Below are 13907 nucleotides of genomic sequence, written 5' to 3'. Positions count from 1 at the left end.
GAGTTCGAGTTTCGGTCTGGCACACAGTTTTAATGTGCCAGGAAGTTTCTACCCATTCTTGTTCTACTATATTTCTTTGCCCTGTTCTTGTCAATTGTTCCCTAATATTCTCACTGAAACTGTCTATAACCTCTGGGTCTTTCAGTTTATCCAGGCCCCATCTCCTTTAATTCCCACCTTTTTGCAGTTTCTTCAGTTTCAATCTACAGTTCATAACCAATGAACTGTGGTCAGAATCCACATCAGCCCCTGGAAATGTCTTACAATTTAAAACCTGGTTCCTAAATCTCTGTCTTATCCTTATATAATCTATCTGGAACTTTCCAATGTTTCCAGGCCTCTTCCATGTATACAACATTCTTTCTAAAGGCATTAGGGTTTTCCACCCCCACTGACAATATTCACACTTTCACACTGTGCAGGAACACGTGGCTCACGCATGTGATGCAATCATAGAAGCCAAGCGTTTTTGCATGAGATCGTGATTCTTTGATGAGGGAGGAGGAGGACAGAGGAATGTGTAAGACTGAGTGGTAACCATATTGCAATGTCAACAGACAAACGTCTATCGTAGGCCAGAATGGCCCATATCTCAACAATTATTTGTTTCCAGACAAATGTTTAAGGAACTTTTTTCTAGTTTTGAGCAGTACCATCTCCTCTAAGAATATGACAACACATTTAAAAAAAATTGTATGTTAATGTATTTCTATTGCGAAATATATCTGATTTTTGCTTTACAATTCATTGCCAGCATCTCACTTATTTTATATGTTAACACTTTCCAGTACTCTTCACTAAGGATTTGGGGAGGGGGGGGGAATGTCTAGTATAGTAACAGAAGTAACAGATAAACAAAATAAAAACCACTTAAAAACTAAAGACAATTTCAAACAGTAGCACCAAAAGAGCATACCTGAGAGTTATCATGAGGAGTTTTGTCAACTTGTTTCCTTAGAGCTGCTAAATTTTCTTCCAGCTGGTGAACGTTATCTAACAGTGAGTCTTCTTGAGAACGTGCGTCTTCCAGTTTAACTAATAAAGAAAAAACAATTGATGTAAATGCAACTACAGGAGTTAAGTAAAACTGTTATAAATATTGTGTGTTATTTTAACTTCGATAACTTTATGCACACAGCAAATTATTCCATGTCACTGTTAAGGTTAAGTCTGTTCTCCTCTTCCTCCCATGTTTTCTTCAAGGTTTAGGCCCATGGGTCTATTCCTTCTACCGACAGGTCTTCCTGTTGGCTTATCCTCCAACAAAATCTTTGGGGGTTCTGTAACTGTCAATTTGTTAAATATATTTCTCTGGTTTAGTTTGCTGTCTTGTATTCATCTACTAGTGACTTGCCGTGGATTCACACTGGTAGCATTAAGTATCTATGGCCAGATGACTAGTCTGGTGATCTGGTAATAAATTATAAGCACAAACCTTCCTCATTAATCAGTATATCTATTAATAAAAACATATCAAAATCACTACAGTACTTTCTGTGAGTAGCCGTCACATACCAGTAGGAAAAAAATGTAGAAGGTGACTAAATTTATAATATGTATAGACATTGAAAATTTTGGATTCCTTCCATATACTTCTGTTTTTCATTCAGGAGTGTACAATATGTCACAGATTTAAAAATCTCATTTCAGAAGCTTCTGATTTTCTGTCATCTGTTCTGTTAACAATCCTGTTCTTGCTACCATGTATTAACATGGGGACAGTCATCACCTTATACACTTTTATTTTTGACGATTTGTGGATACACCCCCCCCCCCCCCCCCCCTCTCCCTTTAACGTCTTAACTGTACCTCACAATCTCTGAAATTTTGATTATTTTCTCAATAATCTCCAGCCTCTCACAGTAAGGTACATTATACTGTATGTAATTGGAATGGCATACTTGTTCTATAAATTATTACTTAACACGTATTTTAGATCTGTAATTATGTTTCCACAGGAAACTTATCACACTGGTTGACTTGTATTAGTGAAGAAATCATTAATGGAGATGGTCAGAGAAAAATTAGAAGTTAAACATAAGATGAAATAGATTTTACTGACAGTTTGATGATGTTTCGTTTGTGGGGCGCTTAATTGCGCGGTCATCAGCACCTGTATTAAGTCCCAATTTTTACACAGTCCATTTTCTTTTCACAATCCAATCTAGTCACTCTCACAAATGATGATGATGATGATGATGATGATGATGACGACAACACAAGCACCCAGTCCTCGGGCAGAGAAAATCCCCAACCTGGCCAGGAATCGAACCTGGTTTACTGACAGTATTTCATGTAATGGAAAGTAAGAAATTTGTGGAAATTGATGAAAACTAGACAAGATGTTGGCTCAATTTATAAGATATAATGCTACAAGATAGTCACTAGAGGTGCATTTGGTTTTTTAGACTACCAATACCATTAATCAAACATCTGTTGACACAAGAATACTAACTGGAGATTAACAAAAATAAGTCAACTATGTAGACTTCTCCATGAGAAATGGTCTCAAAAATTATTAAATGCAATTGTTTAGTTAAAGTAGAGTAAATATTTACCAACTTTAAAAGTGAGTGAAACATACACTAAACACCCTGAAAGCAATGACAGGATGTATTTTCAATAAGGAACTCCAAAACTATCTCAGTGTTAGCAACAAAATCAACAGGATGTGACATTTGCACACCAATTTTAAGCAATAATTGCAAAAAGACACATTAATATTTAGTTACCATTCTGACTACTACTACTGTATAATTTGTAGTTACCGTACTGAAGGAGGCTACTGACTGATCAAAGACTGTCGAAGCAAAAGACACTAAATGTTATGGTTGCAATTCAAAAAGGTCCTATACATTGCATCAAGAATTCTGCTAAATACTTGTGAATCTAAAACTGTGAAAAAATCCAACTGTGAAACTTCAGTCCACCAGTTATTGTGTACACCATGTACAAGAGTATCATCTGGAGTGACACAGGAAGTGTGACAAGACCACTGGTATTTCCTATATTCATAAATGATCCGGCGGACAGGATAGGCAGTAATCTGTGATCGTTTGCTGATGATGCTGTGATGTATGGGAGTATATCATAGATGAATGTAGGATGATACAAGACAACTCGGAAAAAATTTCTTGTTTGTGTGATGAATGGCAGCTGGTTCTAAATGTAGAACAATATATGTTAATGTGGACAAGTAGGAAAAACAAAACCTGTAATGTTCAGATACAGCATTAGTTGTGTACTGCTTCAGGGCAGTAACATTGTTTAAATATCTGGGCATAATTCTCCAAAGTGATATTAAATGGAACGAGCATGTGAGGGTTGTGGTAGGAAAGGTGAATGGTCAATGTCGGTTTATAGGAAGAATTTTAGGAAAGTGTGGTTCATCTGTAAAGGAGATGGTTGGAAGAGGGGGGGGGGGGGGGGTTGGGTTGTTAGGGGGAGGAGACCAGACAGCGAGGTCATCGGTCTCATCGGATTAGGGAAGGATGTCGACCGTGCCCTTTCAAAGGAACCATCCCGGCAGACAGTTGGAAGACATCAAAACAATTCAGAGATGGGCTGCTAGATTTGTCACAGGTAGATTCAAACAACACATAAGTGTTATGGTCATGCTTTGGAAAGCAAATAGGAGTCCCTGGAGGGAAGGCGATGTTCTTTTTGAGGAACAGCACTAGTAGGCGGAGGCATATAGTCAGGTCTGTTTTCTGTTGCCCTATCTGCAAGTGGAAGAGGAAAGAAAACTACTAGTAGTCTTACAGAGTACCTTCCGCCACACACCACACCGAAGCTTGCATAGTATGTATGCTGATGTACATAACCCATGAATCCCTTGGAAACTTGCCCTTTGCTTTGCAATAATTTGTAAAATTGGTACAGATAAGGCGATTTCAACACCTGTGCGCCTTATGCTTAATCGATGCCTGCTTGTGCTTGCCCCTTACACAAGTAGAGGTACGCTTGCATCTGCACGGCTCTTTGTGAACATGTGCACATGAATGATCCCATTTGCTTCTAATGAGAAGTAAATATGCTACTCCACTGAGCAAGATGCAGCTGCCTGTTAAGTGCACCCACATGGCTGGCCAATGCCTCTTGCTGGCAATGTGCAACTAGCAATGCTGCAGCATAAATGTGCTCACTACAGGCAGGCTGAGGACCCTTTAACACTTATTACTTCAAGGAACAAAACACTTGCTAGATTCTTAAAATTTCTAATGAAAAGCTCAGGAATATGCAAGTAAGTTGCATTTTATTTATCTCGCAAAATGTGTAATCATAATGAAGAATTGTTAACACAATAATAAAACTTTAGATTAAGAAAAAAAGTACCATCACCAGCTCAACATGCTTGTAAATTCCTTCAGTGTATATCATGAATACATATTTTTTCTTCACTTGGGAAGCTTGTAGACTGAAGCATCACAAAGTGCTGAAACACCAGGAAGTTTTGTTGTTGCTTTGTGGTTGGTTGGTTGGTTGGTTGGGGCGCCTAAGAGAGCAAAGAATGAAGTCATCAGTCCCTCAATCCACGAGTGGTGCATCCGGAAGCAGAGACATCCACTGAGAACATTTTCTGAGCTAGGCATGAGAATTCATAACAGTAAACGCAAGATGGATAAAGAAGGTATTGTACATCTTTGTACTGACAATAATAAAAGCAAGATAACAGGGTGAAAGAGGGATGAAAGAGCAGCCTGGTCACAGAGGTAGGGTCAGAGATCCCACAGAGACTTAGCAAACAGCAGGAGATGCCACTCCCCAAACACTCTGCCCCGTTCCGGAGGTAGACTGAAACCTTATAACTGAGAATAAAAAACCACTTTCACAGGAGAAACGAAGAAACCATACAACCATCCCTGAAATATTCACTTATTATAGGTAATGAATCTGGAAGCCCCTAGTTAGTATGGGGCACCAAAAGGAGGGTGCATTCCATCAAGTTACGAGCTACTGTCTGTAAGTCTCTGGTTGGGTCTGTCTTCAAGTCTCCACAGCCAAAATGTGGTGGTTGCTCATTAAACAAATGAAAACTATGCATTAAGGTGGTATGAATGATGTGGAGACAATGTGAGACTTGTGTTTTCCTTCCAGCAGAAACAGAAAGAAGAGTATCATGCTGCAGTGGTCTCACTGATTGGGCAGAGTTTATTTGATGGGGCAGTAGCCCACCAAATATAGTTCAATTTCCAAGTGAGCACAGATCTCGTGCACCCGCAAACCCTCACCAGGGATTGGCAAAGCAACTGAGGAACAAGTAAATGCTCCTCTAGCCAAACGGATGGCTAGTTCATTCACCGGGATACCCGCATGACTTGGCATCCAGAGGAAAACAGCTGAGCAGGCAGCATGAGGAAGGTCAGCGAGACGGTCCTGAATAGCGGAGACCAATGGGTGGCAAGAATAGTGTTGGTCAATAGCCTGGAGACTGCTCACTGAGTCAGTATGTATTAAAACACGGCCAAGGAACATGTGTTTAATAAAATGGAGGGATCTGCTAACAATTGTCAGATCCGTAATATATAAATTACATGTTCCCTAAAGCGAATGGCAGTCTGTAATGGTAAGAGATGTAAAGGCATATCCCGTTTGATCCACAGTTTTAGAGCCACTGATATAAAAGATGGTAGAATCCAGGAAATCTTGAAGAACTAGACAAAACAGATGCCCAAAGATCACGGGGGGGCAGCCGAGACTTTAGGAACCTTGAAGGGAATGATCCTAATCTGTGGCCTGATGGAGGGAGTATGAGAAAGCATGGGGAGCACAGTATAGAGATGGGAGATAAACATCTTGGTAGAGGGAAGTGAAGCACATTCCAACTGGTAATCCCACCAAAGGGCAGGAACTGGGGGAACAGCATCCCTTATATGTAAAGAGAATGAGAGACAGGGGATGATAACTGAATTGTCTAATGGTGTTTGCATACGAGACCAATAGCTGGTTCCATCTAATCTGAAGAGAGAATATCCCCCCTTCAGCAAAGAGACTGTCTATGAGACTAGTCCAATAGACATCAGTGGTCAGCCACATCCCACAATAGTGGACTAGGTCTAACAGTTTCAAGGCTGATGGAGCCACAGAGCCATAAACCTGGCATCCATGGTCCAGCTGGGACAAAACGAAGGCTTGGCAAATACAGAAAAGAGTAGGATGATCCACAACTCAAGATGTGTGGGCAATGAGACAGTGTTAAGCATCCACATGCTGCTAGTCTTCAGTTGATGAATATGGGGAAGTCATGTTAGCTCTTTACCAAAAAGAAAGCCCAAGAAATGGGACCGTATTACCAAATGCAGAAGTATCGACACGCAATGCAGGGCTGATCAGCCGCCTAATAAAGGTTACTAGCACATTGATGGTGATGAAGGGAGTGACACTCAACACACTGGACTGTGGGACGCAGTTCTTTTGGAAAAATGGGGAATTGAGTGAAGTGCTGACTATAGCCCAGAACAACTTGGGGGATAAAAACTGGTGAATAAAAATCGGTAGGGAGCCTCAAATGCCCTAGTCGTGGAGGGTAAGTAAAATGTGATGACATCAAGAGGTGACAAGCCAAAAAAGACTGACAAGGTGTTGGCATTTAGAAAAAGTGTGTTGTACTGCTGTTTCCAACCTACGTTTATGTTCGGTTGTGGATCGTCCCTTCCGGAAACCACACTGATGAGTGACAAAAGGACCCGAGATTTATGACCCCAGCATAATCTGCAGCAACCATTCTTTTAAGCAGCCGACAGAGAATGTTGATCAGGCTCATCAGCTGGCAACTGATGAGAGATGTGGGGATCTTGCCTGGCTTAAGGACTGGAATAACTATACTATCTCACCATTACGAGGGGAAGGCACCGTGAAGCCAGAGATGATTGAAGACCACGAGGAGATGTAGCCTTTGGGGAATATATAGGTGTTGGCTCATTTGACTGTGAACTGAATTGGAGCCTGGGGCTGTGTCTGAGGATGACACAAGAGCCTGAAGTACTTCCCAGTCACTGAATGGCTCATTATAGGTGGGGTGTGACACAGGGGTTGTCTTCAACTTGTCACTTCTGCAGTAGAAAGGCAGCCAGATAGGAAATAGCGAGCCTTAGCATGAAGGCACTTAAAAGTGATAAGGTGGGTCTGCGAAGGATGTAATTTAAATCAGTACATGTATGAATGATCCTGAATAGCTACTGCAATGTCTTTGGTCCACTACAGCACTGGCTAATGGAGGGAGGGAGGGTGAGGGGGGGAGAGAGAGAGAGAGAGAGAGAGAGAGAGAGAACAGCACTGGCTAAGAGAGAGAGAGAGAGAGAGAGAGAGAGAGAGAGAGAGAGAGAGAGAGAGAGAACAGCACTGGCTAAGAGAGAGAGAGAGAGAGAGAGAGAGAGAGAGAGAGAGACTACAGCACTGGCTAATAGAGAGAGAGAGAGAGAGAGAGAGAGAGAGAGAGATATTGTCTAATGTGGTAGTCGGTCAGTCTGGCGGCGGCGGCGGCGGTGGTGGTGGTGGTGGCTAAGCCACAAGATTAGGGAAAGGAATTGTTAGATCAACAGCTGAAAAGGTGTCATGGGTGGCACTGAAGTGGGTGGGAAACCCATTATTGAGAAGGGACAGCACGTAGTATGTGAGAGGCTGGTAAATTACAGGGCCACTACTAAACGAAGTAATACTCCCCCAGAGAGGGTAGTGCATGTTGAAATCCACAAGCAGGAGAAAGGAAGGGGGGGGGGGAGGGGGGTGGAAGTTGTTGGATCAATGTGGACAATTCAACATAAGTAAATGGCCTGCCTGGAGGTAGGCACATGCTGCAAATGGTGAGGTGGATTGCACCTGCACTGCTATTGCTTCCAATGACTTATGAAGGGGAATCCATTCCCTGACAATATCTGTACAGAACAAAGTATACAGAGAGAGAACTTTATGTGCGCAGACAAGAGCGGTGAACTAGAGGTCCCTGCAGAGTGTCTCCAGTCATCCCCTCGGTGGCCTATCTATTTTTGGGCAATTACTAAACAGTCTGAACTGTTTGTTGTGAAACAGTTGGGTAACAAAGTATGCTGAGGCAGGCATCTGACAGATTGTGACTGCATAGTTTGCTTAGAGTTGCTCAGTGGTGGGATACCAGCTTCCAACAAGACAAATATGCGATTCGTATGAAAGACTCCTCTTGGCAACAGCACGTCACTGTGGTGGACAGGGTCTAATGAGCTCAGTACTGATGGTGCTGCTGATCTGTAAGTAACATATTCATAGTCCAGGCAGATCACATCAAAGCTTCATAGAGCAGCAGAAGGGTTGTGTGGGGTGATCCACAGGAGGTGTTGCTGAGAAATCTCAAGAGTATTAAGTATCCTCATGCAATCTGCCTTTGGCTGGTGTATGTCTGGTAAGCATTTTAACTTACTGTCAAATAAAAGGCTTAAAAACTGGAAATTTTCAACGACTTCAAGAAACTGGTTACTTAGATACAGTTCTGGGTCTGGTTGTGATATCCTCAGCTGATTAAAGCACAAACATAACGTTTCCATGGGAGAAAATCGATACGCATGATTCAGGGTCCAGTTTTGTACTTTCTGTGTGGTGCCCTGAAGTTGGCACTCTGTGGTGAACAACAATGTAGAGCTGTAGTACAGTGGAAGGTCATCTTCATACAGTGATGGGTGGATTGCCGGCCTTGTGGCTGTCTCAATACCATTGTCAATATCAGTCCCTGAGGAACTCCATTTTTCCTATACCTATTGGTTGCTGAGGGTTGAACCTACCCAGACTTGGAACAGCGAGGGGGGTATGAAGTTTTGCATAAAAATTGGTAATCTGTGTAAAAATTGGTAAGCGACACGGGAAATCCTAGTCATGCAGTTTAGATTAGGATGTGAGGGTGTCAGGTGACATATGCCTTCTGCGGATCAAAAAACACGACTATCCAAAGTAAGAGGAGGCCTGGGTTTGAATCCTGATCCAGTACAAATTTTCAACACTCATCATCAATGTTTTAAATCAATACCAGCTCACAGCCAATGTCTAATTCCTTTGTCTCTCAATCTTCCTTGTTTACATGACTACAAATTTATTAAACTTTAATCCATCAAACATTGTTGAACACTTCTCCAACATCTACAGAATCCAACAACAGTCCTCTGTTTTCTTAGAGCCACTTTGCAAGTAGGAACTTTCAGGTATGTACGACTTTTCCTGTACCTATCAGCACATCATATTACAAATAATATTTGGTTTCTCTGCTTTTTTCCTGTTCAGTTTCTGCAGCTTTCAGACACCACTACATGCCTGACAATGTCTCCCAGGAAAGGGTACACAGGTGTAATGACTGAGTACAAATAGTTCTGTTTTTCTCCTTTAACACTGTTCACCAGTACAATACAGCCACATGACCATATTCTCTTTGGAAGCTTCATGATGATTATTGAATAACAGTGCTGTAATGACTAGTAGGTCACAATCAAAAGTGGATATTTATCAATATACAGTATAACTCCACTTCTACATTCCTGGAATTAACGTTTTCCCGCCATTTACAACATTTGTTATCGCTCCCATCAAATTTTTCTATGTCCACAAGATTATTCACACCTGATTTTGCATCAACATATTTATAGTTTTCCTGCGATTTACCCTCTATGAAAAAATGTTCGCGAAAAAAAAAAAACTGATGTAAAATGATGCTGGCATGATGTTGGCCATGAAGAAGTGTTTACAAACATTATGTGGTTTAAGTTTCTGACACCAGGGTGCTCTACTTAGTGGATTTAAAGCAGTAAACGTGTAAAAGTTGGAACAATTCGTGCTGTACCTCCAGTCACTGACAAACTCTACTCTGCATGGTCGCTGATATGAGTAACTAAATTCGTAAGAATATTTGTATCATGACCAATCACAACGATTTCCGAACTGTCTCTACAGCGCATGTACAGTTTTGTGATTTTTGTAATCGTCGTCACAACTCCGTGGAACCATATTTACTGTTTTTCGTCTTTTGGCCACTCGTTGCGCTAGTTGACACCGTCATTCAGTTTGTGTTGCTCAAATGGTTTTGGTTTGAACACAGTACAAATTATGTATATTCTCATGCAGAGCAAAACAGGTTTCAAGGATTTATTCTCGTTGGTAAGTGCAATATTTATGTATGTATTTTTTTGTGATGTTACACAAAAAACAATATGAGGTATAGTTCGCATGTGTGTAGTTTTATACATAACTGAGGAATCACATTACCGAATAACCTCAAAAGACGACTACAGTTCAAGAGATGCAGAACAACACATGTGCAAACAGCACATAAAATACTTACATAAATATTTGCATTAGATATTGAGAAAATGTTTTTGAAATTCACTGTGCTAAGCATGATAAAATACGTAACTGATATAGTGTTTCGTTATTTAAATAATGAATGACAGCTGCAGGCATTCCAAAAACATTGATAATGATGTATGAAATTGAGTCAAACAAGTTCTGCTTCCCAATTATCAGTTGCCATTATATCAGCGGTTTTTCTTAGATGATAAACCATTATTAGATAATAAACAAGTCCCTGGCATGAGAATTTTGATGCCTGTTATGTGCACATACAGAAAGTGCAAAAATGCAAGGTGGCATCCTATACGTAAATTTTACAGTTTAAAACATTATTTCTCACATTTTACATTTTCCCGTATTTTACACTTTTTTTTTTCTTTTTCTTTTTGAAATCCCCTGGAAAGGGTAAAAGCGGGGTTTCACTGTATGCCTTTGTGATACCTTAAGAAATGCACTGCAATTTAGCCTACCCAGTAATCATTCATACAATACAACCATATGGTTTGCAATTATGTCTTTTGGTTTAATTTTATGGATAACTTTATGATTTATCATATTTGCACATAAATCAGTAACCAGACAGAAAGTGAATTATTGATTTTGGACAGTGTGAATTACAACTGTCTTACAGTAATATTTTCATTTTTGCAAAATGCGATCTGCCAACTTTGGGATCAACTAAGATTCTGCTTCTATCAGGAGGGTCAATACTGCTTACTGATTAGTTTACAAACTCCAGCCACATCAGCCCACTAATTTTCAAGAAAAACAAATTCCTTAACAATTCAAAGAGGCTTCAGTGAGAGAAAAATTGAAATTTTTCACTGTCAGCAAGGTTTCCATGTATAAGGGTTTAATATAATGCAAACAACATAATTATTAAAGACAGACATCAATCCTGAATCTACTTACTATGACACACAATGTGTGGTGACAAAAAAAAAAATGATGCACTGCTTATAGAAGAAGGAAAAGTTAACTGTCAATCTGATCAGTTTGATTCGCGTGTGCCTCTTATCAAAATACTTCCAAATGAATAGAAGGAGCAGTAAAAATACATTTCCTAATAATAAATATCACTGGAGACAAACTGAGTAGAGATGATAAGAACTGCAACTCACCATACAGCTGGCGCACTTCAGCATGACTTTCTTGTAAAGCATCTTCTGTCTTTTGTAGCTGAAATTTTATATTATCTGCTGCATCTTTCAAATAATCTTGTGTCTGTCGATCAGGAACTATTTTCTCTAAAATCAGGTCTACCTGCGTACCTAAAAAGAGTCATTTCATAAGACAACTGTACCAAATCCTACATTTCCTAGCTATTCTGATAATTAAACAATACAAATACAGCAACCAAATACGAAAAATTGAATAATGTACAGTCAATGGTAGTTATACGTATACTATATGGTTTTTACATTAATGGAAAGTATGGGCACATTATCAGCTTCAGCACTTCTGAACAGCGAAACAGTCATCAGAACTATGTACTGACTTCCAAGATCAGAGCCCGACTGGCAATGATTGTCTATGTTACGGATGATAGAAAGGGAAGCAGAGTGATGGAAGAGAGTAGGAAACGAGATGAGCAGTAGGAGAAATTGACAGGAATTCAGTGACAGCTCCAGTAACTAACTGAATGCATAGGTAAATCCACATACATAGGTGAGTGAAGGGATTTAACTGAATGCAGGGGGAAATCCACATACATAGGCGAGTAAAAGGATCTCATATTTGAGTGGTGTTGTGACTACAGTTCCACCCACAGGTAGGGAATGATCTCAATTTTGGAGATAGGATTGAATTATTTTGTACTAATGACAGGATGTTTGACGGCAGCAGGAATAGCCCAAGATCTGTGTATTTACATAGACTGTTCTATGACATCAGTAACAGCAGTTGCAGAACATGTGTTGTTTTGGATACATTACAGTGCTTTTCATTATTTCCTGATACTGCCTTTTAAGACTATTGTTAAAAATATACTGATTTTTAGTTTTTACTCATTTCATGTCCTCTAATAGCTAATACTTAAGTTCAGCAAAGATCAGTGTGGTGAAGCCAACAAATTAGATGGGCACTCCATGATTTTTGTTAATTCTTACTTTATTACTGTTTAAGTGTGTGTCGAGATTTTTAGTTTATCGTACAAATGTCGTGTGTCATAAATTTGGATGTTGCCACAGGTTGGTTAGTACTGGAGAAACTTATCAGGACAGTAGGCTGGTGTTTCACTTGGGTGATTGAAGTGTGGAAGCTAGTAAAGTACCAGATGAGGCTCTCCCATGCAGATGTAGATTATGCAGTAGAGACAAGAGAATCATGGAACAGGAAAGAAAGATTTGTGTCCTCCACCAGAATGAGAAGTGGCATATTCTGAATGTGATTGGTTGCAGGGGGAAGAGACAATGGGAACTGAGAACAGGTGACAAGTAATAAGCAAAAGAAGAAAACTTCAGGAATCATATTTCAAATTCTGGTTAGCAGTCAATTAGACTTGTTACTTGAAACAGAAGAGCTTCAACCAGCCTTTGAGCAAAGAGCAAAGCAGAGTGCAGCAGACTCTTCGGAGCAACTTTAAGGCTAAGTTGGTATAAAAGTGAAGTAGAAAGAAAAAGAGACATGCTGCTCAATAGCAGTCACGGCAGGGGAAATAGGTAAAAAGCTACAGGAAAACCATCTTGAGCCTAGTGCGAAGTTAAGCCAGGTAACAGAAAGCTTAGGAGCTTTGTGCAATGATTTTGATCAAAAAGATCAGGTGTTTAAGAGTTGGGGGAACAAGATGGTTGGTTGGTTTAAAGGCGAGAGAAGGGACAAACCTACAAGGTCATCGGTCCCTTGTTCCTAATAAAACAATGCCGCAAGGGTGAGAATAAAATGGACGTAACATATAACACAAAACAGAAAGAAAGGAAAAGCCACAAGAACGAAGGGAAGGCAACGAATACTAAAAGGAACAAAAGAGGACAAGAAAACAACACAGAGGCGCTAGAAACAGAAGGGAGTAAAACATGAAAGCAGATTACAGTGACTGGCCAACCACAAGAATAAAAAGAGCAAGCCAGCCACTCTGCAACACATTAAAACCTCCACCCTAAAAGCACTAGGGTGGAGGACATGGAGGGACAAAGAACATGCGCTAAAACCTACATAGAAGTATAAAACCCACTCTCATGGATAAAACGTAAAACTAAAGCTGCTGGGAAAGTTAAAAGTCTGCTGCAGAGCGGCTAAAAGTGGGCAGTCCAGCAAGAGGTGGACGACTGTCATTCAGGAGCCACAGCGACACTGAGGTGAGTCCTCGTGACGGAGTAGGTAACAATGCGTTAGCCACTTATGGCCAATGCGGAGCTGGCAGAGGACAACTGATTCCCTGCCCGAGGCCTGCATAGAAGACTTCCACACATTCATATTCTCCTTAATGACATGCAGTTTGTTGTGTGTGATGTTATGCCATTCTGTCTCCCAAAGCTGGAAAACCCTGCGGTGCAAGACAGAACACAGGTCAGCTTCAGAGTTGCCTATCTTCAGAAGCGGTTTCTGTATTGCCTGTTTGGCCAGCCTGTCAGCAAGTTCGCTGCTGGGGATTCCAACGTGTCCTG

At 40.5% G+C, this 13907-nt stretch overlaps 1 protein-coding gene across 4 annotated transcripts in view; it reads right to left on the bottom strand.

The window, feature by feature from the left end:
* The window catches only part of LOC124721874 (sarcolemmal membrane-associated protein-like), a 351987-nt gene that overhangs the window by 116620 nt on the left and 221460 nt on the right, over positions 1–13907 (bottom strand). For all 4 annotated transcript variants that reach the window (XR_007006401.1, XM_047247014.1, XM_047247016.1 and 1 more), the window contains 2 exons: positions 11424–11573; positions 917–1035 (listed from right to left, as the gene is read on the bottom strand). Coding sequence is in view for 3 of the 4 variants with exons in the window: in XM_047247014.1 (XP_047102970.1) it covers positions 917–1035; positions 11424–11573 (269 nt within the window). In the remaining variant the exon portion in view is untranslated. The remainder of the gene's footprint in view (positions 1–916; positions 1036–11423; positions 11574–13907) is intronic.

Source organism: Schistocerca piceifrons, chromosome X, assembly GCF_021461385.2.
Source record: "Schistocerca piceifrons isolate TAMUIC-IGC-003096 chromosome X, iqSchPice1.1, whole genome shotgun sequence".
Lineage (NCBI taxonomy): Eukaryota > Metazoa > Arthropoda > Insecta > Orthoptera > Acrididae > Schistocerca > Schistocerca piceifrons.
The sequence above is the reverse complement of the archived record's forward strand: the minus strand, read 5'-3'. Positions and strand labels throughout refer to the sequence as shown.